At 45.5% G+C, this 25,823-nt stretch overlaps 2 protein-coding genes across 4 annotated transcripts in view; one reads left to right on the top strand and one right to left on the bottom strand.

Moving 5' to 3' along the window:
* Positions 1 to 17,996, top strand: part of SARDH (sarcosine dehydrogenase) — a 50,047-nt gene extending 32,051 nt beyond the window's left edge. The window contains exons 16-22 of the mRNA XM_080989777.1: positions 702 to 815; positions 4,621 to 4,768; positions 8,566 to 8,659; positions 11,392 to 11,554; positions 13,016 to 13,184; positions 14,610 to 14,745; positions 16,595 to 17,996. Coding sequence (XP_080845903.1) covers positions 702 to 815; positions 4,621 to 4,768; positions 8,566 to 8,659; positions 11,392 to 11,554; positions 13,016 to 13,184; positions 14,610 to 14,745; positions 16,595 to 16,720 — 950 coding nt within the window. The 3' untranslated portion in view covers positions 16,721 to 17,996. The remainder of the gene's footprint in view (positions 1 to 701; positions 816 to 4,620; positions 4,769 to 8,565; positions 8,660 to 11,391; positions 11,555 to 13,015; positions 13,185 to 14,609; positions 14,746 to 16,594) is intronic.
* Positions 17,997 to 20,388: 2,392 nt separating this feature from the next.
* DBH (dopamine beta-hydroxylase) overlaps positions 20,389 to 25,823 on the bottom strand; it is a 35,165-nt gene continuing 29,730 nt past the window's right edge. For all 3 annotated transcript variants that reach the window (XM_080989838.1, XM_080989837.1, XM_080989836.1), the window contains 2 exons: positions 25,647 to 25,806; positions 20,389 to 21,432 (listed from right to left, as the gene is read on the bottom strand). In XM_080989838.1, the coding sequence (XP_080845964.1) occupies positions 21,298 to 21,432; positions 25,647 to 25,806 (295 nt within the window). In that variant the 3' untranslated portion in view covers positions 20,389 to 21,297. The remainder of the gene's footprint in view (positions 21,433 to 25,646; positions 25,807 to 25,823) is intronic.

Genomic DNA, 25,823 nt, shown 5'->3' with positions numbered 1-25,823 from the left:
TCACATAAATCACAGTTAAATAATCCCCAACAGCTTCTCTTTAAACACCTCCAATGAAGGTGAGTCCACCACCTTCTGAGGGAGTTCATTCTATTATTGAACAGCTGTTACTGTCACAAAGCATTTCCTAATGTTTGGTTGGAATTTCCTTTCTCATCTTTCAAATCCATTTCTGTCTTGTTTCATCTAATTGTTACCTCAGCTAAAAGGAAACTGTTTAGTTATTGAACAATTCAGATAAAGCCTAATGGAATTGTTTCCCCTACACCCCCTCTCCCCTAATGGAAGAGCAAAGGCAAGGATCCTTCACTTTGTAGCCTAAGGGTTAATTTTGTTAGTTAGCTAGCCAAGAGGGGTACAAGTAGAAGTGTTGCTTAGCAACCAGGAAGGGTGGCATGACATTACTGAGTTAGCACATGCTCTGACTGGCTTTGTAGTTCTGAGGGAGTTTTTTCCCCCCTCTGTGCGTTTGATTGAATGTCTAAATATATGCTGTGTACAAGGCCAACCTCTCCATTCCTTTCTTCTCACATTAATACCCTGTTTTCATTTGCTTTTCCCAGTAAAGTGTTATCAGGGCTTCTCTCTCTGGATTCCTTCTGAGTTTTAAATGACTTTTCATATGCATACATTCCTGCTTCCAAATGCTGCTTTTATGGAATGATCTGGGGATAAAAAAAGATCTGGGGCTTCTGTTTCAGGAGCAACAGTTTATACCTGCATGCTGAATATGCGTGGGGGAGTCGAAAGCGATCTGACCGTTAGTGCAATAGACCCCGGCACACAGGACTCTGCACTGGCACCCGCCTTTGAAGGTAAAACCGCAATGGCAACAACACTGATCCTTGATCATTTTAAACCACTTAGATGCTGGTTTTTCTTAGCACTCTGTTTGAGTAGAGCTGCAGTTAGATTGGAAGTTGTTATGCACTGAGCTGAATCCTAGAACAATAGGATCCAGAATGCAGCAGTCTGATTGGTCTGCAGGAGCCACCCAATCCAGCTCCAGGTGGAAGTGAATCAGCGACCTGATTAGCCTGCAGGAGCAACCAATCAGGCTCCTGGATGAAGTGAATTAGCAACCTGATTGGCCTGCAGGAGCAGCCAATCAGGCTCCTGGAGAAAGTGAATCTACAACCTGATTGGCCTACAGGAGCAGCCTGGAATTAGCCAATCACGGGGGCCCCATTGTGTAAATAATGTATATATAGCTAGACGTTTTGGGGAAAGTTTCATTCATTGCTACTACGAGCTGAATAAAGAGCACGACTCCGAGTATATTTCAGAAGTCTTGGTGTGGACAGGAGCTGGGTGGGCAGCTCTTGAAACATATGGTGGGGTCTGGAGGTGGGCAGGTCCCAGCAATCCAGGGGACATAAGAGCCTGTCTGTTGAATCTCTCTTCTGACAGCTGAGGGGAAACACAATCTTCATGGCTAGCAGCCATTGAAAGCCCTTTCCTCCATGAATTAGTCTAGTCCTCTTTTTTCCAAAGCCATCCAAGTTGATTGCCATCACTGCTTCTTGTGGGTGAGAATTCTAGTGCTTAGTGCAAGAGCCGTCTTGCCAAAAATGGGTTTTCAGGAAGACTTTTAGAAATCAGTTTTAAGATGGTTCCCTGATCTCTTGGGCTCACAAACTATAAAGAGACATGGCACATGAGGAAAAAGGAGCAGGAGGGAAGAGGGGAAAGCAAGCACCAGGCCAGTTTTTTAAGGTTACCATTCTTAAAAGTTGCAGCTGATGTCAGTGGTGGTTCTGGCTGTCTTGCCATTGATAAAGAGCAGTCTTCCACCCACTGAAGCACACTACCCTCCCCCCACCCACAAAATCAGATCCAGGAGCATAGAACTGGTGCCAACAGCTAGGCCAGGAGGGAACGGGCAGCTCCAGCCCCACAGTTGAGTCTTGATGACACTTGGAAATCCTCACAGGAGGGGACTTGATGGAGTCACCCTGCTCCCTTACTCTCCCTCACACCAGACCCAAATGAAGTCATTCTCAGCACAGCAGGAATGAGAATGCAAGTCACGTCTTTTTCTGTCCTGGACCTTGACATGACAGCCTCCTTAATTTTTTTGGATGGCAGGTGGCTGGTGTGAATGGTGATTTCATTACCTATGACTAGACACCAGGCTGGCCATGTCTCCCCCCACCCCACCCCCAGTCTCCATCCAGCAGCCAGCATAACCTAATTAAACACTCCTCCTTTGAGGCCTTTTTGCAAACTGAAAGGTGCTTATTGAGTTTCTGTCAACCCTTGCTGCATCTACTGTCTCTGGGCTGGCGGGTAGGTGCACCCGTGACTGCTCCTACAGCCCTTATTTGGAACAATTAAGGACAAATTAAAAATAAATCAGCCGGTGAGTGGATTTGCACAATTACTGGCAAGCTAAAATGGGTAGCTGGAGGGAGCGTGCGTTACTTGACCTTACATCACAGAATTGGAGAGTTGGAAGGGGCTCAAAGAGTCATCTAGACCAACCCCCTGCTGCAATGCAGGAATCACAGCTAAAGAATCCCTGACAGATGGCCATCCAATTGCTGCTGGAAATCATTCAAGGAAGGAGAGTCCAGATGTAAAAAGGAGCTCAGCTAGATGAAGCCTGGTGGAGGCTGACTCACTGGGGCTAACAGGGCTCAGCCTGCTCTCAGCCACTCCCACCTCCCTGCCCTCTGTCTTGAGGGTGGACCTGATGTTCATCTTCTTTCTCCCTCTTTGTCTCAGACTGCACACACATCATACATTTACAGAACATTCAAAGCCCCAGTCTTCCCCACATGGCAACGGTAGTTTACCCAGCAGAGCTATAACTCACAGCATGCTTAAACTACAGTTCCCATTATTCTTTTGGGGGAAATGTGCTTTACCTGTCTGGTGTGTGCACATCCCCCTGTGTTGCCCTGGGAGAAGGATAGGGACAAAAGAAAGAAAATGCTACCTGGTGGAAATAAAATAATACATGGCATTGAGAAAGCAGGTAGATAAATGTTTTTCTCTCTCTATCAGAACACCAGAAATTGTGGACATCCAATGAAGCTGAATGTTGGAAGGTTCAGGACAAATAAAAAATGACTTTGTTATGCAGTGCATAGTTAAACGGTGGAACTCCCTCCTGCAGGAGACAATGATGGCCAACAACTTACATAGAGGGCTACTGATGGACACTAGCCACTATGTCTATGTCCTCCCTCTGCTGTCTGAGGCAGTATGCCTCTGAATTGCTGGGAATTACAAGTAAGGAGAGTGCTGCTGTGCTCTGGTGCTGCTTGTGGGCTTTGCAATGGCACATCTGGTTGGCCACTGTAAGAACAGGATGCTGGGCAAGATAGGCTTTTGGTTGACATTTCGCTCTTAAGTTCTGCTTCCATTGTTGAAGGCAGCAATGCTTCTGAATACTAGTGGGTAGGGGAGAGTGCTCTTGTGCTTGGGTCCTGCTTTAGGGCCACCTGGTTGGCCATGGAGACAATAGGATGATGTCTAGATTCATCAGGGTCTTCTGGAATTAAGCTGGCTTTCCTTGCCATTGGTTAAGGCTCCCTGCTGGGCTCCCTGCATTCCACCCCACCAGCTCCACTGGGCACCAGCTGCCTGCTCTTGAGGCATGGCAAATTCAGCATCCTGGTCCCAGTGCCAGAGAGATGGCTGCTTTCAGGAAGCCCACTGAGAAAGCATCCAAGATGACAACATTCTCACCCTCCATGCTTCTGGGGCCACATACCTGTGGTGGGTGGGATGAGAGGCAAGAGTGGGTGGAGCAATGAATGTGACACAAAATAGTCATAAGCAATAAAACACATCTACAAGTACACCAGGTTGAACAATTTCCACCTAAATCATAGTGAGATCTAAATATAAAGATACCAAAAAAATAATATAAATAAGAACAGCCCCCTGCCCCCCCAACCCTAAACAATGCTCCAACACAAAAAATCTATTCAGCAGTCTCAGCTTTTGTAGCTGGAGTTATTTGGAGACACACCTTCCCAGGCTAGGTGGGGAAAAGCCTGCAAGGCAGGGAGCAGGTCTTCCAGGACTCACATCCAAGATGGAAACCCCTCTCTGGATTCAGGTAAGTCCATATTCTCTTTCTGACAGATGGAGACCTTGCCCCACAAATCGGAATCCAGATGCTGCTGAACCCATTTATTTATAAAAGTATTTGTATATTGCTATATCATTTTTAAAAATATTAAAGTAGTTTACAGCAATAAAACCACAAACAGTTAAAAGCAAGCATCAGTTGACTATTGTGGAAGGATGCACTCTTTATTGCTCGCATGGTTCTGGTGGAATAGTAAAGTTTTCAACAGGCATTTAGAAGTTGGCACAGAAGGCACCTGCTCAGTCTTTACTGGCAGAGCATTTCACGGGAATGACAATCAAGGTTCATTTTCTTGTTCTTGTCAAACAAGCTTCGCCAACTCAGGGGTACGACAAACGGCACTCTTGCAGATGATTTCAGTGATGGAGCTGGAATAGAGGGACTCAGGGGATCCCTGAGGTTCCTTGGACCTAAGCTGTTCAGGGCTTTGTTAATTAATACAAGGACCTTGAACCAGACTCTGTAGTAGATAAGCAGCAAGATGCCTATTTAATATTACCTGTCCTTCTTCCTAGGCGATGGCTACTACCTTGCAATTGGGGGAGCAGTAGCACAGCACAACTGGTCCCATATCATGACAGTCCTGCAGGACAAGAAGTTCCAGTGCCAGTTGATTGACCAGTCAGAACAGCTTGGAATGATCAGCATCCAGGGACCATACAGGTGAGAGTCACAGGTGGGAAATGGACCCGGGGTAGTCTGGTTGTTCTTTTTAACCCATGACTGAATAAATTAGGATATTTATTGTACACACTTGGTGGTTCATTCCCCAGTGGCATCTCCAGGTGGGTCTGGGAGAGACTTCTCTCTGAATCCCTGGAGAGATGCTGCCAGTCAATATTGAGTAGATGATATTGAGCTAGATGTAACTCAGTAGCCTGAATAGGGCTGGATCTATACAGATATATAAAAACACTATGGGGGAAAAAATGCTATAGGGGAGAAAACGCTCCCAAGGCAATCCGCCATTGACTTTGGATTCTGCTCTACAGCACCATCTGGTGTCACATTTTTATAATGCATTTTTAATGTTATAAATTGGTATCTGAAGAAGTATGCATGCACACGAAAGCTCATATCAATAACTATCTTAGTTGGACTCTAAGGTGCTACTGGAAGGAATTTTTTAATTTTGTTTCAACTCCAGCAGACCAGCACCTACCTGTAAATTGACCTGTGTAGCTGAGTCCTAGGTATAAGACTGTTTCCTCTGTTCCATGGGGCTCTGGATTTGGAAGCTCTAAAAAAAATCTCAAGAGCCAACGCCCCCTCACCCTCAATTTTAATGTACCTGCTCAGGTGAAATACCCACTGATCTTTTTTTGGCAGCAGTTAAACGGATTTCAATGAGTTTGAGAAATTGATCAAAAGGGCTTTGTAAATTTCTAGTTTGGAGATGGTCTTAGACGGAAAGTACCCATATCAGCTCCTGCTTGTGGAGTTCCTATTGAGAAGATGGGATGAGATGGGCATCCTTTGGCTGGATCCAGCACCCAGGCTCTTCTTATGTTCTTCTTCCACTGGGATTTTCAAGTGGGGAGAGTTTCTGTTGTGCTCAGATCCTGCCCATAATGGACATCTGGTTAGATGTTGAGAAAACAGGATGCTAGAATAAATGGGCTTTTGGTCTGATGCAGCAGGACATATTTTATGCTCTTATAACTACAGAATTATGGTGGCTTCACAAATGCTATTTAGGAAAAGTGGGGTGGTGGCCTCCTCCCTTTCCTTTGCTCCCTTCTCTTGCACATGCATTTACACACACACACACACACACACACACACACACACCTTCCTTTGGTCCTCAGTATTCCTCAGGAGCATATTGATTATCTTGTCAGCTGCTTAATTTTGCATCCTGAGATCCTGTCTGCACTATATGTTCAAAGCAGTTTCGTATCACTTTAAGCAAGCATGACTTCTCACAAAGAACCTGGGAATTGTGGTTTTGTCAGGGTGCCGAGAGTTGCAAGGAGACCTCTGTTCCCCTCAGAGAGCTACTGTTCCCAGAGTGGTTTAACAGCTGATCCCTCTTTCAAGAGAACTCTTGGAAGCTGCCTTATCTCAAGTCAGACCAATGGTCTATCCAGCTCAGTATTATCTATGCTGACTGGCAGCAGCCCACCAGGATTCCAGACATAGGCCTGTCACAGCCCTACCTGGAGATTCCGCTGGGGATCGAACCTTGGGACCTTCTCCATGCAAGGCTGATACTCTCCCAAAATCGGCCAAGAGATTCCCTGTGGAGCACGTATCATGTCTCTCTGGAGCTTTCCTTTTCCTCCTGATTAGCTTTCTGAGGGCCCTTTTTTGCCAGCTGTCTCTTTGATGGCACATTTGTAGGGCAGGCAAAGCTTTGCAACTGGAGTCTAAGAGGATTTCCACTCATTATCCTTGCATTCACGCCCTTCATTTTCATAATGCTGCCCATGGCTGTGTTAATGGCACCCTGTTTCCTCAGCCCAGAGCAGATCCTTAGGGGACAGCAATTGCTTGTCAGCCTTGGTGCGCTGGCGTCTGTGATGTGCCAAGGGACCCTATGCTCAGTGGGCCCCAAAATATCCTGGTCCACTAAAGATAATCTCTGGCTCCTGTCACTTTTCTGTGTCAGCTTATGCAGGGTGGGACGGGAAGATCCTCAAAAGCTTTCCTGGCATGTGTAAAGAAAGTGAGCACTCATTACCACAGATTATGGAGGAACTGAGATTTTCAATGTTAGCAGGAAAGTCTGGAAACCGTGCCTTATGAGGAACAGTTGAGCTGGGTATGTTTAGCCTGGAAAAGAGGAAACTGAGAGGAGTTATGATAGCCACCTTCAAATATTTCAAGGGCTGCCACATGGAAGATGGAGCAGGCTTGTTTTCTCCTGCTCTGGAGGGGAGGACCTGAACCAATGGCTTCAAGTTACAAGAAACATCAGCTAAACATCAGGAAGAACGTTCTGACAGTAATTGCTGTTCAACAGTGGAAAGTTCTCCCACAAGAGGTGGTGGACTCTATCTTGGAGGTTTCAAGCAGAGGTTGGATGGCCATCTGTCATGGATGCTTTAGTTGAGATTCTTGCCTTGGGGTACATTCCTACCTTGGGGCCCCTTCCAACTCTACGATTCTATGATTCTAATAATCCCTTCCCATGCTCTGAAGCCACATTCTGAGAAGCGGTGTTGGAGAATTCCATTTAAAACAGGAATGAGTTGGGGCTAGTTAGCTATGCTCTTTACTGCTGTCAGCTTGGAGACTGCCCTCTATCGGGAAGACCTTAAAGCCTAATGCCTTATGGGATGGCAAGGGGAAGTTTGGGAGAAAGAAAGTCCTTCTTCACACAGCATGTTGTTGAACTATGGAGCTCACTTCCACAGGAGGAAGAGATGGCCACCAACCTAGATGACTTTAAAAAGAGGATTGGACAAATTCATGGAAGAGGAGAGGGCTATCAATGACTACAAGCCACAGTGGCTGTGCTCCACCTCCATGGTCAGAGCAGTGATTCTTCTGCCTACCTGTTACTGGAAACTGCAGGAGGGGATGTTGTTGTGTTCAGGTCTTGCTTGCTAGTTTCTCATTGGGGCATCGCTTTGGTCTGTGTGGGAACAGACTAGATGGGACATCAGCTTGATCCAGTGGGCTCTTATGCTCTTATGGGATCTGGCTGTTTCCTAACATCTAACACAAAGCAGAAGTGTCAGAGGCCAAACTAAACATAATCATCTGGCAAGGGATGGCCCCCTGTATTAGCTATGCAAACAGAAGTGATGTCAGTGTCAGACCTCCAGCTTCTCATGCTTACATATGGATAGGCTATGTCATATAGAATTGAAGCTTTGGCAAGGCATTCAATGATCCAGTTATTTGACGTTGCCCCCGCTCAGTTTTCCTTCTTATAAATGACTGATGTATGTATGTAACACTCTATGGATTTTGCTGGAGTTGGCCCATGTCATTTTAACATTTGCTTACTCATTTTATTTAATGACATTTGCACAGCACCTGACTGTAAAAGAGACCCCCCCAAAAAAAAACAGTTTAAAAAGAGAACAAAACAATCAAATTATTAGTAAAACTATTTAAAACATTAAAAAATGAAGATCAGCGACAAACTAAAAAATATATTAAAACACACATCCACATTCTAAACATCTAGGTGGGCTTGTCTAAGCAAGAATGTTTTCAGCAGGTACTAAAAAGAGTACATGGAAGGCACCTTCCCAGCAGACAGTGAGATGGATCATTGGCCAAAGTGGAAGAAATTTGAAGGCCCTTGGTAGTTGCTTTCCATTTGGGGTGTGGAATGTGAAAGCTGTCAGCTTGCCCTTTGCCTCAGGCAGCAACATATCATGGGCTGGCCCTCATGGCAGGGATTGTGGGGAATGTTGGAAGGGTTTGTGTGTGTGTGTGTGTGTGTGATTCCTGGCAGTTGGTCGCCATCTTCTCCTCACCAGGGTTCCTCTCCTTCCTCACAGCCGCGTTGTCTTGCAGGAAGTCCTGGAGACGGACCTCAGCAATGAAGCCTTCCCTTTCTCCACTCACAAACTGGTGAAAGCTGCAGGCTGCACGGTAGGGATCTCAGTGTGGATTTGTTTTTTTGCCACAGCAACTCAAAGCAACTTACAATATTTTATGCAAAACAAAAAACATGCAACATGAGCATAAAAACCCAACAAATTAAAAGATTTTTTTTTAAAAAAAAAACTACATTAAAACATCCCACCTGTGCAAAAAGCCTGATGAAATTGGAATGTTTTTACCTGGCACCATCATTGCATATATTTGGATGCCAGATGAACCTCCCCAAGCTTTCCATAAGTAGGGAGCCACCACTGAAAAGTCCCCATTCTTGTATTCCTGTTATTATTAATATTTCATAACCCGACCTGCACCATAAGGTCCTAGCATGTGGATTGCAGTCATTTAAAAATGCAATAGAGACTCCCTTTTCCTTATCCTCATTCTCTGTATGCAGTGGGAAGGATCATAGCTCATTGGTAGATGATCTGCCTTGCATGCAGAAGATGCCAGGTTCAACCCCCATCATCTCCAGGTGGGACTGGGGAGGACTCTTGCCTGAAACCCTGGAGAGCCACTGCTAATTAGTGCAGACAATATAGAGCTGGCTGGGCCACAGATCTAACTTGGTATAAGGCACTTCTCTCTGTACCATTGTCTTATAGCTGGCAAAATAATTTTCCTCTGGCAGAGGATTTGCCTTGAACAGAATTAAGTGGTGTGATTTGTTTGTTTGTTCTTTTATCAGGATGGATATAGAGCCATAAGCAGAGCTACCCCTGTTGAATTTCTTCCTGCCTTGTTAAAACATGGCCAGGAATTGGACGGGGAACAGGCTAAAGCCTAGCGAAGAGAGACGCTGAAGTTGGTGGGCTTAAAAAAGACAAATGAGGAGTGGGGGTTAATTCTCAAAAGACATGTCTAAAATGAAAAGCTACTAGAGTAGAATTCTCTGCTCAAAAGAGCAACTCCCTCAGCAGCCATGGGGTGGGAAACTGAAAGCGGATTGTGGGTTTATTTTGAGCTCCCCTGACAATAGAGCCTTGGCTGGGAGCTGTCACACTCTCAGTGGCGCAGCAAAGCATTTCTGAAGGTTGACAATCTAATCAGGAGGGGTGTGAATGTTCAGAGCTTTTTGTAGGTGGGTGGGAGGCTGGAAAAGAATTAACCCTTTCTTTAAATTTTCAGAGGTTAAGCTCAGAAAGCAGGGCTGGGAGAGGAGAAACTGCAGTTATTTTGCCACATGTCACAGAGCTGAAGAGTCACTGGAAAGCATGTGGCTTTGGGGGGCTGCTGTCAGGATAGATGCAGAAAGCTGCCACCAGGTTCTTGAGCTTGCATAGACTAGTGTTGCTGGATCTGACTGGCAGGAGCTCTCCTAGAGACCCTTATGACCCAAGATCCTTTTGGCTGAAGCTGGGGATAACTGAGCATGGTCCTTCATAAATGTTTCTACCTGTTTGCCTCTGAATGCCAGTTGCTGGGAAACATAAGTGTGAAGAGTTGCTTTTGTGCGCTGGTCCTGCTTACAGGTTTCCAACTGGGGTATCTGGTTGTCCACTGTAGCAGAACAGCGGACCCTCTGTCCTGATTGATCTATTGTGATAGTAGGACCTCTATGCCCAGAGAAAGTCTACCTTTGGATGCCAGATGGTGGGGTCCTCGTTGAGGGCTTTTCAGAAGAGGCATCTGGTTGGCCACTGTATCACTGGATCCTGGACGAAATGGGCCATTCACCTGATCCAGCAGCCAGGCCCTTCTTATATTCTCTGACAGCTGAGGGACTCTCCACATGGCCAATCAAAGCTGATAACTTGACACTTCCTTCCATGTCTCGCTTTGTTCCCTGTCCTTAATAAACGGATTTGAACAGCTATCCTCCGCTTAGGAGCCCATGAATATTTCATCTGGCTAATCTAGATTAATGCAACATGTCGTGTTAAATGATCATCTCCGGAGGAAGGCTTGGAAATCAGCAGGGCTGACGGCTCCATTCCTCCGGGTGGTCGGGGAGTGGGGGGCTCGTCATGCTGCTGACAGGCCCCCATCGTGCTGGTGTAATTGTCAGTGCCTCATTCCCTTCCAGGGGTTTGATGGGACTCAAGGATAGGAAATAAATCTGCTATTTTAAAATACATCCCGTGGGGAAATTCAGAGGACCAGAAGAGCAAGGAGCGAAGGAGAAAAACAACTGTGAGGTGTCCCGTTGTATTAACTCAGTTGCTCTGGTGACACGCCATCTCCCGTCTCTAGCACCAGTAGGCCAACTGTCGCAAAGTTAGAACAAAAAAAAAAAAATTGACTGTAGATGGGCAAAAGGGGTGAAGAGCATAACACACTGAATAAAAACCCAACTTGAGACACAGGACAGATTCTCCCATTAGGCTGGGGTGCTGGCCAAGGGTGGCATGTCTTTATGTCCTTCCTTCCTTCCTTCCTTCCTTCCTTCCTTCCTTCCTTCCTTCCTTCCTTCCTTCCTTCCTTCCATATCTCCAGCACTCCACAGCCTCCCTGGCTGCCCTGTGGGATGAATTAACTTCCTGACATCTTCCCCAGGCTTTAAATGATGTCCTGGCACCCAGTGAGGCTGCAGAGAGGTCAGGCTACTGGTGAGGTGATATTTGGAATAAATGAAAAGCCATTCCCAAGTGGCCACTTCAAAACAAAGGCAAGGATGGGAAAACAACAATACCATTGTGAGAACAGGGTGTTGAGCTAGATGGGCCAGTGACCTTATCCAGCATCCAAGTTCCTCTTTAAGTTCCTATTTTCTTCCTTCTCAGGTCCGTGCCATGAGGCTGTCGTTTGTGGGAGAGATGGGCTGGGAGCTTCATGTCCCCAAGGAGCACTGTGTGAGGGTCTACCGGTCAGTTATGAAGGCTGGCGCCAGGCATGGCATCATCAATGCTGGCTACAGGGCCATCGACTCTCTCAGCATTGAAAAAGGTGTTTGGACAGTCCTTGCTTCTATCTGCAGTGATGGCCTGGAGACAGACTTCTATCTAGTTCAGATATTGGGGGTCCTGCACTGCCCTCTCAATGCCCTCTTATCATCCCTGCCTATTAGCTTTGCTGGTTGGGACTGATGGGATTTGGAAAATCATTAAGATCTAGATGGCAGCAGAATGGGAAAGGCCAGCTAATACTGACTATCCATGCTTTCCAAGCCCTTCCAGGAGATCCCAAGGATTGATGAACCTGGGACTTCTTGGTCCCAAGGAGGGGGAACCTGTGACCCTCTAGATTTTAGGCAGCCCTTATAATCCATGACCATTGGCCATGCTCAGTCCATCTGCATCTGAAGGCGCAGAGGTTCCCTCTGAAGCAAAAGTAGACAACATGATGCCTTTTAGACATTGTTGGACTTCAGCTCCCATCATCATCTCTGACAGTTGGCCATGCTGGATCTGATGAGGGCTAGAGTCCTCGAACATCTGAAGGGCCACAGGTTTCTCCACCCCTGCTTTCATGTTTTCAGTTTGTCTTGAAATCCTGCTGGAATTCCTGACTAGTTGTGGTCATGGAGTGAAGATGCCACTGAAACCCAGACCTGGATAATAACTGGATAATCAGATTTCCCCTCTGAACAGTATTTGAGTGTTGCCATTTTGGATTAGGCTAAGCCTTCTCAACAGCTGCTTTGATTCAAACTCTACTGGCAGCTGTGTCTGAATCTCTCTCTGTGTGTATGCCAAGAGCCCACAGTCATAATGGAGGCTACAGACTTCTTTGCCCTCATTCCATTCCTGTTTTCCAGACTTGATTGATTATTTCCCCATTTCTCAGGCTACTTATGATCACAGAGATGCCATAGCTCTTAGGGGAAGGGTCATAGCTCAGTGGTAGAGCACATGGTGTGCATGCAGAATGTCCCAAGTTCAGTCCCCATTTGCCTGGGAAAAGCTTCTTCCTGAGCTAGATAGACTATTGGTTTGACTTGATAAATAGCAGCTTCTGGTGGTTCTAGATCACTGAAATTGTATTCAGCTTCCCCAATAAAATATTTGAGGGGGCTGGGCCCTTTGAGTTGCTGGGCATTGCCATTCAAATGATGTACATGCACCACATCATGTGATTGATTACCTGTCCCCCCCCCCAATATTTTATTATTGTTGCTATTTAATATTAGTAGTTGTAATTGTTGTGTAACATTTGTGACATGCTTTTGCTCTGAGTAGGTTAGGTGCCGGAAACATGGATTTGGTGGGCTGGTAGGAAGTTGCCTCTTTCAGAATAGGCTTGGATGAAGCCCAATGTCTCTCAAAATGGGTTTGGATGAAACCTGATTGTCCTATAAGGATGGTCCGAGGGAGCATGTCAAAAAACTGGGCACTTTCTGAGTTTACCTTCCATTGCCAGGGAGTCATCTCTATGTGGTCTGACTGTGGCTGTTGTGTTTCTTCTCAGGCTATAGGCACTGGCATGCAGACCTCCGTCCTGATGATACTCCCCTAGAAGCTGGCCTTGCTTTCACATGCAAGCTCAAAACTCACACCCCTTTCCTTGGGCGGGAAGCCATTGAGGCTCAGAAAGCAGCTGGAATATTCCGCCGCCTTGTCTGCTTCACCACTGATGAGTGAGTAGCCACTGGTAGGCAGTTGCATGCATCTGATGGCATCTAGCTCAACATTTCGGATCAGACTCTCAAGTTGGCCTTCAGGCCTCTCTAATTTGCAAAAGGACAAGGACTGTCACTCAGCTAGTAGAGCACATGGCTCTCCAGGCAGAAGTGTGGACTCCACACCATCTCCAGGCAGGGCTGGGAATGTCCCTTCCTGCAACCTTGAAGAGTCAGTGTTGACAATACTGAGATGGATCAATCTAAGTCAGCCTCCTCCATTGCCCTCTGCAGATGTCAATGTCAAAACCTCTCCAGATCTTTGCAAAACAACTGCTACTTCCTATCTTGAAGAAGTGTGCATGCACACAAAAGCTTATACCCAGAAAAAACTTAGTTGGTCTCTAAGGTGCTACTGGAGAATGTTTTAAATTTTTATTTATTCATTTCGTCTGTGTCAGACCAACATGGGTACTTACCTGAATCTAGAACTGCTACTTCTATTAGGTATCCTATAATTGGAATCAAATCTGCAACAGGCTAGTCCATGTTATTTCTACTCAGAGTAAACCCATTGAAGCTGATGCACATTTTTAACTTAGCTCCACTGATTTGTAATGGATCTACTTTAAGTAAAACCTATTCACAGAACCACCTCCCCAAGTTTTGCTTGATAGTTCATAATATTGAGAATCAGGTTTTCATCTGTGATTGGGTACAATTGGACATTATTTTGAATCAAGATGATGGACGGGACCTTTCAAAACTACCCTGATTTTAACCAAATTTTGCACAATGGTTCCTGAACCAGTTTTTAACTATATTTGGATCCAGTTGGATGCCATTTTGAATCAAGATGGCAGACCAAACCTTTCAAAACTGCCCTAATTTTAATCACTGATTTAAAAAATGCACTGACTTTTGCATTTCTTAGAATTCCTGGGCAACATACTGGGTGTGACGCTGCTAGTGTTGAAGGACTGGACGTTTTTGATGGTTCACGTTTCATGTAGTTTAGCAATTGCCTTCATTTAGAAGTGGGAGCATCATGGGTATTTTAATTTCTGAACAAGTTTGATGGCTAGTGTTCAGCACTTTTTAGCACTGACTGTTTCTGACAGCTGACAGATCTCATATCCAAAGCCTTCTAAAAGGAACAGGAGATGCCAGCAGCACTTGAAATACCGAAGCAAAGATTTCAAAACGTGCCCCTGAATTGCATCCAACCTTTTGACACATTACTTTGTGAAATTGGGAAATGATAAAGCTGGGAGAGGATCTTGTGTTGGATACTTGCAAATGTTTGTTTATTCGATGCTCTAGTCTCTCTCCTCAGTTCCTGAATTTGCAGAAAGGCAAGTTTCTGACATGATTTGCCCTCTGCCATAAACTTGCATCATACCTGATGCCTTTCTACCTAATGGCTTTCTCTGCTCTCTCCAGAAAAGTGCCAATGTTTGGTTTGGAGGCCATCTTCAGGAATGGCAAAGCTGTTGGGCACATCCGTAGGGCTGACTTTGGACATGCTATCAACAAGACAATAGCTTATGGCTACATCCGGGATCCTGATGGTGGACCGGTGAGTCTTGGAAGCAGAACATCTCCAAGTTGCATTGGGATGAGTGGGCAATTCTGTATTTGGTGCTAGGAATGCAAATTATACTTGAAAATGCAGGCTTTCTGTTCCTGCCTTTAAAGAACCTACACAAAACAGTACAGGGAGGTTCCATGAGTTAGTGCCAATGTAACTGCATCAGGTTTCTTTGGGGGGGGTAGTTGTTTGATTAATTGGTTAATTAATTAGAATTATTACCTGGGTTGACATAACAATGAAACCATGGGTCAAGTCAGAGTGAGAACTGGGTGGTGTGCAGCCCTCTCTGATGAATTGGTTTGTGGCTGTTCTTGTGTTTTATTCATATCTTGTTTCTTTCCTATTTTAAATTTCATCATGAGCTGGCCTGAGCTGTTGAGAGAGCTGTAGGGTAACTAGTTGAAATACTTTTAAAATGAATAATTATGGAGGGACAGTAGCCCACAGCCCCAAAGTTCTTTAGCAGCCCCTGCCTGCCTGCCCACCTTTTCCCCAATCCAAGAAGGAGATACACCTGTCACTGTGGACATGATTTCCAGCAATTTAATGACTTTGCCTTCCCTATGCCTTTAGCCTCTTCCCTTCTCCCTTTTGCTGGCATCTAGTAATGCAACAGAGGAGCCTTAAGCAAAAAGCGGGGGGGGGGGGGCTTGACATCAAAGGGAGGGAGGGAGGGGTGGTGTGTGTGTGTGTGTTGGGGAGGGGAGGAATTGTTGGTGAAGCTGAAATCTCTTGACAGTTTGTTTTGGACCAGATGGACAAGCCACAAGGGAAGAGGGCTTTTGTGTGCACGTGCAAGAGGTTGAGATGGGAACACTGTGCTGTCACGAAATGAGATGATGATAAGGTTTCCTTGGGTGCACTGTGACATTCAGCTGTTCCCTGCTGTGGATTTAGGGTCATTGACCAATTATGGAGTTTTTACTTGATACGTTGACTTTTTATTGATGAAGCTGTATCGGCCTGTGTGCCTTAGAACAGGGGCTGTATCTCACTGGGAGAACATCTGCTTTGAATGCAAAAGATTTAGTCCCCAGCATCTCCAGGTAGGGCTGGAAGAGACTCCCTTTCCGAAACCCTAGAGAGTCACTGCCAGTCAGTGTAGACAGTACTGAGCTAGATGGACCAAATATCTGACTCAGTGAAAGGCAGCTTCCAATGTATCTGTTTAATTCAGCCTCTGCTTTCAGAACCATGGGACTGGAATTTTGCTTTTTTAAAGAAAAATGAATTGCAGCAGCAGAGTGCAGGTTCAATCTCCAGCAACTCCCATCTGAAACCCCTGGAGAGCCATTGCCAGTCAGTGCAAGCAGTACTAAGTGAGATGGACTGACTATAGAAGGCAGCTTTCTATATTCCAGAATAGCATTTTTGATGCAGTGTTTTGCTGTTTGTTTACTGAACTTTCCTTTCAAGCACCTCCAGTGTTTTCTTCACATTGCTTGCTACCCACATAACAGTATCCTTGAATTGATGTGTTCAGAAGGGCACCTCACCTCCAAAAAACCTTTAGTTCAGGCACTGTGAACCCCCAATTAAAGCAGTGGAAGGGGCCCCCATGCTGGGAAACCGTGCTGCTGCTGCTGCTGTTGTGGCAGACAGGTGATGTTCTGCTGAGTGGACTGATCACCGAATGTGCCCTGCAGAATGCATTGCTCATTAAGCAGATGTTTGACATGTGGGGTTGCTCTTTCCCACTTGGCATGATAATCCCAGTCTCATTTGCATGTTAATAGCAGCCGTAAGAAGAACAAGGAGGAAAATTAAATGAAACCCTTTTGGTGGGAACATATCTAATACTTATATCTACAACATGGCTTTGTCTCATCTTCAGGTCTCCCTGGACTTTGTGAAAAGTGGTGAATACACCTTGGAAAGGATGGGGGTCCCTTACGCAGCCAAAGCACACACTAGGACACCCTTTGATCCAGAGAACAAGAGAGTGAAAGGGATCTACTGAGATGGATGAGCAAAGGTCTGGACTATGACTAGACTATAAGCTGGCTGGGGCAGGGGACAAAATCTTCAGGGTCCTGATGACTCAGCAAAATTCCACAGAGCCAAGAAAAACTTGAAGAGCCCTGCTGGACCAGATCAATGTGGAAGTGACCTCCACCAATTAATTGGTAGTGGCCAGTGAAATGCCTCAAGAAGAAGCTCTGTAGCAGATCATGATAATCATGTTCCTTCCCCCCACCCCACTCTACCCCATGCAGTGGAAACTGGTCCATTAGGGCAAATGGGGCTCTGCCCCACCAACCCCACTCTGCCTTCAGCTAGCTCCTATATGCCTTCTTTCCTACTTACAACAAGCCTGTCAGCTTCCTCCTCCTCCTCCTTAGTCTCAGTGTTGCCCTTTGTAGAAGTCAGCTGGTAGGAGGATGGGGACAACACTGGAATTAGTTGGCCCTGCCTGTCACTGGCTCTGGCTCCACCTATTGCTCGGGCGCCCTGCGTTCCCCACTACCAGTTTCAATGAGGATCAGCCTCTACTGCCCCTATGATTTCTCTTCAGCATCCACTACTCCTGTCAATCTTACCATGAACTTCCTTTTCGGCTGAGATGCTTAATGCCTTCTGGGACATATTGTTATTTCTATTGACAACTGGACACAAATCGGTGCCCTGCTATCTTGATTTCAACACAACCATCCAGCCCCCGTCCTGTCCAAGAAATCAGAGTTGGGTCACTATATGGCTTTTAACAGTGTGATCCTAACCTTGCCTGCTCAGAAGGCCCACTGAATTCAGCGGCAGCTTGGGGATGCAGCCAAATTGATTAACTTTGCTTACAAATAAAAGCAGCTCTTGGGATGAAAGTAGCAGACTTTCTTAATGATCTGAAGGCTTCTCACTGTCAGGTGGCATCTTAGAAGAGGCAGGTGGAAGGCCCTGTCTAGAAGCTAGAGATAAATACGCTTTAGGAGCCAGTGTGGCGAAGTGGTTATAGAGTCTTGGACTAGGACCCAGGAGGCCAGGGTTCAAATCCCTACTTAAGGGTGAAAGCTGGTGGGGGAGCTTGGGTCAAGTGCTCTCTCTTGGCAAATCCAACTCACAGGGTAATTATGGTGAGAAAATGGAGAGAAGGAGGAGAAGAAGAACCCTGCATATAATTATGTTTAGAATCATAGAATCATAGAATCATAGAGTTGGAAGAGACCACAAGGGCCATCGAGTCCAACCCCCTGCCAAGCAGGAAACACCATCAGAGCACTCCTGACATATGGTTGTCAAGCCTCTGCTTAAAGACCTCCAAAGAAGGAGACTCCACCACACTCCTTGGCAGCAAATTCCACTGTCAAACAGCTCTTACTGTCAGGAAGTCCTTCCTAATGTTTAGGTGGAATCTTCTTTCTTGTAGTTTGGATCCATTGCTCCGTGTCCGCTTCTCTGGAGCAGCAGAAAACAACCTTTCTCCCTCCTCTATGTGACATCCTTTTATATATTTGAACATGGCTATCATATCACCCCTTAACCTCCTCTTCTCCAGGCTAAACATGCCCAGCTCCCTTAGCCGTTCCTCATAAGGCATCGTTTCCAGGCCTTTGACCATTTTGGTTGCCCTCCTCTGGACACGTTCCAGTTTGTCAGTGTCCTTCTTGAACTGTGGTGCCCAGAACTGGACACAGTACTCCAGGTGAGGTCTGACCAGAGCAGAATACAGTGGCACTATTACTTCCCTTGATCTAGATGCTATACTCCTATTGATGCAGCCCAGAATTGCATTGGCTTTTTTAGCTGCCGTGTCACACTGTTGGCTCATGTCAAGTTTGTGGTCAACCAAGACTCCTAGATCCTTTTCACATGTACTGCTCTCAAGCCAGGTGTCACCCATCTTGTATTTGTGCCTCTCATTTTTTTTGCCCAAGTGCAATACTTTACATTTCTCCCTGTTAAAATTCATCTTGTTTGTTTTGCCCAGTTCTCTAATCTGTCAAGGTCATTTTGAAGTGTGATCCTGTCCTCTGGGGTGTTAGCCACCCCTCCCAGTTTGGTGTCATCTGCAAATTTGATCAGGATGCCCTTGAGTCCATCATCCAAGTCGTTGATAAAGATGTTGAATAAGACCGGGCCCAAGACAGAACCCTGTGGCATCCCACTAGTCACTCTTCTCCAGGATGAAGAGGAACCATTGATGAGCACCCTTTGGGTTCAGTCAGTCAGCCAGTTACAAATCCACTGAGTGGTAGCATAGTCAAGACCGCATTTTACCAGCTTCTTTACAAGAATATCATGGGGCACCTTGTCAAATGCCTTGCTGAAATCAAGGTAGGCTACATCCACTGCGTTCCCTTCATCTACCAGGCTTGTAATTCTGTCAAAAAACGAGATCAGGTTAGTCTGACATGACTTATTTTTCAGAAATCCATGCTGACTATTGGTGATCACAGCATTCCTTTCTAGGTGCTCACAGACTGTTTGCTTAATGATCTGCTCCAGAATCTTCCCTGGTATTGATGTCAGACTGACTGGGCGGTAATTATTTGGGTCCTCTCTTTTCCCCTTTTTGAAAATAGGGACAACATTTGCCCTCCTCCAGTCTGCCGGGACTTCGCCTGTTCTCCAGGAATTCTCAAAGATGACTGCCAGTGGTTCTGAGATCACATCTGCCAGTTCTTTTAATACTCTTGGATGCAGTTCATCTGGCCCTGGAAACTTGAATACATCTAAACTAGCCAAGTATTCTTGTACTATCTCCTTAGTTATTCTGGGCTGTGTTTCCTCTGCTGAATCATTTGCTCCAAATTCTTCAGGTCGGGCATTGTTTTCTTTATCGGAGAAGACTGAGACAAAGAAGGCATTGAGGAGTTCAGCCCTTTCTGTGTCCCCTGTTTGCATTTCACCATCTTCTCCTCTGAGTGACCCCAATGTTTCTTTGTTCTTCCTTTTGCTACGAACATACCCATAAAAGCCTTTTTTGTTGCTTTTAACCTCTCTAGCAAGCCTGAGTTCATTCTGTGCTTTAGCTTTTCTGACTTTGTGTCTACACGTGCTTTAATTTTATTGAATATTGAAATGAAAGTTGGGAAAGCTAATGTATTTGGAGCAGCAATGGAGGGAGGGAAAAAGAAGGAACATGGGGGAAGTCAGATTTTAAATTTCTATTAATTTGGTGACAATTCGTTGAAATTAATGGAAAATCAATAAAAATAATTGGCAAAAAGAAGAAGAACCTTGCAGGATAAGGCCAAAGGCCCATCTAGTCCAGCATCTTGTTCTTGCAGTGTCCAACCAGATGCCCATTATGGGAAGCCCACAAGCAGGGCCACTGAACTAAAAATATAAGAAAAGCCCTCCTGGATCAGGCCAACAGTCCATCTACTCCAACTTCCTGTTCTCAGAGAGTGGCCAACCGGATGCCCCAGTGGGAATGAGCATAAGACCTTTCTCTCCTGTGGTTTCCAGAAACCGATATTCAGAAGGAATAAGGCAAGCAGGGCTCTCAAGCAAACCATAGAGTTAGAAATGACAAGCCAACTATAACACCACTTTTGCAGATGCAGTCTCCTGGTCTTCAAATACACAAATAAACAATGATGATTAATATCTTTGTGTTCCTTCCATAGACTGTGAGGTTTGTCCATCAAGGAGAAAAGAGTGCACATACACATTGCAGCAGACTTGGTGTGATATTTGCAATTACGTTTATTTATAAATGTTGCAGGTTGAGTTGTAACTATTAACGGGTTTGTGGGTGAAAAACACACACAGATGGTCCGTGTTCCTCCATCACATCAGCTCAGGTCCACAGACCAATCATTCCTCAACACAGAGGGCATTAGGCTCATTTTCTGTGTTTTGACACTCCCACTCAATTTGATTATTATTTTAAAAGACTTCCTCTTTTGAGCTTTGGAGCAGAACTTGGGGTGGGTCAGAGGAACACCTGGTGGGATCTGGTTTATAGGCAGAGCCAAAGGGGAGTCAGGCCTTGTTATGTGCCTCAGAATGGGGCCATCTATGAAGATACATCTGTGAGGCTCATTTTTGTTTGAGAAAAAGTCCCGTCGCTCACCCGCAAGCTGCTATGATTGAAATCCAAGCATACTGCTCTCTGTAGGCTTGTTCTAACTTCTGAACAGAGCTTCACTCAACACCCCCACACACCTCAAAAAACCCTGGCTCTAGGTCTGCCTCCTGGGGTGGTAAAGAGATTCTCCTTTGCCCATTATCCCTTTATGAGGATTGCAGCTGTCTGCTTAAAAGCCCAACCTGCACTATACATTCCAAGCAGTATTATCACAGCTTAACATTTCTGCTCCCCCCAAAAAAGAATCATGGGAACTGTAGCTTGTTCAGGGTGTTGAAAGCTGTTGGAGTTACAGTTCCCAGAGTTCGCTGTGAAAGGGATTGATTATTAAACCACTCTGAGAATTGTAACCCTGTTAGGAGACACACACCCCATCCCCATTCTTCTAACAGTTCTCTGTACCCTTAATGAATTATTGGAGGGAAATAATATTTGGGGGAAGTTTAAAGTGGTATCATAGTGCTTTAAATGTAAGGTGTGGATGAGGCCTAAGTTAGGTCCAGCTCTCACTTTAAAGGCACCTTGTTGAGTTTAACAAGAGTGGGAGACACTGGGGGACGGACTAGGTTGGGCTCGCAGCTTGACTCTGGTTCCGGTAGTATCTCTGTGATCTTTGGTACAGGTTGCCTCTCCCATTCACCCTGGAGAGAGAAGCAGTTTATTAATTATTCATCATCATCATCACCATCATTTTACATACATCCCACGGTAAGTCACAGTAACTTACAAATACACTATAAAAACTGCTAAGAAATATTTTGAATAACCGTGCAAATCAGCAACAATGAACAAGAGGTTTATAAATGATAACAGACTGAATGTTTAGCCTGAAAAAGAGGAAACTGAAAGGAGATACAATAGCCATCTTCAAATATTTGAAGGGCTATCGCGTGGAGGATGGACCAAGCTTGTTTTCTCCTGCTCTGGAAGGTAGGACCCAAACCAATGGCTTCAAGTTGCAACAAAAGAGATTTGGACTAAACATCGGGAAGAACATTCTGACCTCATTGGATGTTTTTAAGCAGAGGTTGGATGGATGCTTTAGTTGAGATTTCTGCATCACGGGGGGTTGGACTAGATGACTCTTGGGATCCCTTCCAAGTTTATGATTTTATGATTCTGATTCTGTGAATGCCTAAGATAGAGACTTCATCCTGCTGGACAAGCTTGTCCAGACAAAAACATCTTCATTTGTTTCTGGAAAGTGCCAACAGGATGTACCTGTGGCATCACAAGATTCATGCTGTTCTACAGAATAGGAGCAGCCATACTGAAAGACCTGCCCCAAGTTGCTGAAAAGCAGTAGTTCTGGTATTTTAGGAACTTTGAGGAGAAACTCACCTGGGGAAATAAGTGACCTTGCTGGGTATCTAAAAGTGTATATTTTATAATAATAATATAATAATAATTTATTATTTATATCCCACCCATCTGGCTGGGTTTCCCCAGCCACTCTGGGCGGCTTCCAACAAAACACTAAACTACAATAATCTATTAAACATTAAAAGCTTCCCTAAACAGGGCTGCCTTCAGATGTCTTCTAAAAGTTTGGTAGTTATTTTTCTCTTTGACATCTGTTGGGAGGGCATTCTACAGAGCGGGTGCCACTACCGAGAAGGCCCTCTGCCTGGTTCCCTGTAACTTGGCTTCTCACACCGAGGGAACCACCAGAAGGCCCTTGGCGCTGGACCTCAGTGTCCGGGCAGAATGATGGAGGTGGAGACGCTCCTTCAGGTATACTGGACCGAGGCTGTTTAGGGCTTTAAAGGTCAGCACCAGCACTTTGAATTGTGCTCGGAAATGTACTGGGAGCCAGTGTAGGTCTTTCAAGACCAGTGTTATATGGTCTTGGCAGCCGCTCCCAGTCACCAGTCTAGCTGCCGCATTCTGGATTAGTTGTAGTTTCCGGGTAACCTTCAAAGGTAGCCCCACATAGAGCGCATTGCAGTAGTCCAAGCGAGAGATAACTAGAGCATGCACCACTCTGGCGAGACAGTGTGCAGGCAGGTAGGGTCTCAGCCTGTGTACCAGATGGAGCTGATAAGCAGCTACCCTGGACACAGAATTGACATGCGCCTCCATGGACAGCTGTGAGTCCAGAATGACTCCCAGGCTGTGCAGCTGGTCCTTCAGGGGCACAGTTACCCCATCCAGGACCAGGGAGTCCTCCACGCCTGCCCGCCTCCTGTCCCCCAGAAACAGCACTTCTGTCTTGTCAGGATTCAACCTCAATCTGTTAGCCGCCATCCATCCTCCAAGGATTTAGTCATGTCAGTTGCCTTCAGCTACTGTTTAGTGTCAGCTCTAATTACAGCCAATGTTGCCCCCCCCCAATACAGTTTAGAACATAAGAAGTGCTTCCTGGATCAGGCCAATGGCTCATCTAGTCCAGCATCCTGTTCTTACAGTGGCCAACTAGATGTCCATTATGGGAAGCCCACAAGCAGGACCTGAGCACATCAGCAACCCTCCCTTTTTAAGGTTCCCTAAAACTGGCATTCAGAAGTAGACTATCCCTGGTCATGGAAGTTCTGCTATCAGAGTAGACCTCCTGCTGCCTCAAGCTAGCATCCTGTTCTTACAGCGGCCACCCAGATGCCTGTGGGAAACCCATAAACAGGCTGTGAGCACAAGAGCCGTCTCCCTGTGTTTCCTGCAACTGGTACTCAGAAGCCTTGCTGCTTCCATTGCTGCCTCAGGAGGCAGAGCTTAGTCATCCTGGCTTGTAGCCATCAATAGCCTTCACTATTAATTTGTCTAAACGTCTTATAAAAGCCATTAGGTTGGTGGCCCTCACTGCCTCCCTGTGGGAGTGAGTTCCATAGTTTAACTATGCGCTGTGTGAAGAAGTTATTCCCCCACCTCTGTCCTGATAAGATAGCTGCTTTCAAAGGCATTTCTTAACTTCCAGTCCTTTAAGTGTTTGATGGCGAGGACTGAACTTTCTGCACAATCAGGGCCATGTGCTTGACCTCTCAGTTCTAAGCCTTTTGTTCATTATCCCACTTCTTTGGGAACTAGATGCCAAAAAAACGAGGGATGAATAGCAGAACAGCTCCAAAACTGTTCAACCATCCAATGCCAAACTCAGGGAAAGAGGCTTAGAGCAGCCCAATTTTCTTTAGGTATGGTCTTCTCACAGTGCGACAGATTCCTGATTCCATTCCAGAATGCAAATCTGGTCTTATCATTCAGCAGAGTGAGGCAGTAGCCTCAGGAGGAATGTGCAGGAAGCAGTGGCAAGCCGATGGTTTGACCTACACCCTCTAAACCAGCCTGCTGTCCTCAGATGCAATGGAGTCACCAGGACTGAAGTTAAGATTCTGCATGTGGAATTGGGTGGAGGCCCCTTCTTGCCCCTAGAGACCACATGGATTCCAGGCATCAGCAGATGTGGAGTTCTGAGTCATCCCTAGTAGGCCTTACCTTGGTGGATCATACAAAAGTTTCCCTAGCCTTGCACTGTCCTCCAAATCCAAGAACTTCCCCTTCATAAAGTGGATTCAATCCTTCTATTTATGACTTAAACAGTTTGGGTGATTACTTTTAAAGTCCAACTACAGAAGCAAAGGTCTTCAGTGATGAAGGCTGCTCATCACATGTCCCTCCTGGCCAAGATTATTCATTGTCACTTTCTATGAGACCTATCTTTGGGCTGAAAGAGACTAAAATAGACAGTCAAAAAGGCACATTTTTTTCTCCTGGGATGCCCTGAGAGCTGGGGTGCGTGTATGTATGTGTGTTTGGTGCTTTATATTCATAGTCACTGAGAAATACCTATGGAATTTTGCACTTCTGATATGAAAAGCATAAATCTGTTGCTCCAGAGGAGTCTCCAGTTGTGCTAGCTGTAGACCTTCATGCGTAGGCAATGCACTGTGGCCATTCAGGCCTGCATTACTACTTAGAAACATGTTCCTGTGCCTTTGGATGGGCAATGCAATGGGGAGAAAATTAGACAGTTGTGAATAATAATATGCATGCAATGCAAAACAGGGCAAAATAATACTTGGAAGGGAGGAGGGGAACTTGTTCCACTTGTCTTCATCATGAAAAAAGAATGCAATGGGTTGAAGCCAATGCTAGCCCTACTCAGAGTAGACCTATTGAAATTAATGGACAAGACCAACTTGCCCAACATTAGTTGTGGGCTACATTCAAACAACGCTTTATTCCATTCCCCCAAACTATTAATTTGCACATTATATTTGCGCTTTCAAATAAAGTAAAAACCACTTCCTGAAATCTGGCAGAATATAGCAGAAGATTAGCACTCATTTCCATGTTATTTGATTCCAGGAAAAAAAATCCATTTGCAACCCCCTTAACCCAGAAAACTGTGGGAGTAAAGTGATGAAATTTTAAGCAGTTATACCATATTACAATTCCATCCTGCTGTTTGCAAGGGGAAGATGTGGGGGAACAGAAGCTTGCATGTGCAGAAGGGGTGGGGAGTATTGGCGTTGTCCAATGATGTTCATCTTTATGTCATGCCACACCCAGTGGTGTGAATGACATTAAGCATGACATGCATTGCAGGGGTTTGGGCTAGATCAAAAAAGCCACTGTGGTAAAAAAAGCCACAGCTCCATAATGCCACAAGTACTGCCACATGAAAGGAACATTAGAACAGGACAAAAATGCTGGTTTTACAATCGGGAAAACCGATGCAACGTGCCCAGGATCTGAATAAACCTGTGGAGTAGACCCATTAATTCCAATAGTTCACTTAGATATTAGCCCTTGTGTTCATTGACAAAGAAACCCAGCACAGACCAAGGAATTGGTAAAACACCTTTGATTTCTCTGTCCACTTCCCCCAGCTTCCCCCAAAGTTTCTCATTGCTATACATACCGGGAAAAGCACTGCTGAGGATTTATTACAATGCATAGAAATCGGGGCAAAGTCATACAGGGACTTCAGGACATCTCTGTTGAAAGAATTCCAAGGGACAGAAGCAAATTGCTCTGTGACAGAGGTCTCTGGGCATGTGCAGACATCCTCATCATTAAACCTGCCAGAAGAAGAAAA

Source organism: Podarcis pityusensis (genome assembly GCF_964106645.2).
Source record: "Podarcis pityusensis genome assembly, chromosome: Z".
Classification (NCBI taxonomy): domain Eukaryota; kingdom Metazoa; phylum Chordata; class Lepidosauria; order Squamata; family Lacertidae; genus Podarcis; species Podarcis pityusensis.
This window is presented reverse-complemented; position numbering and strand designations above follow the sequence as displayed.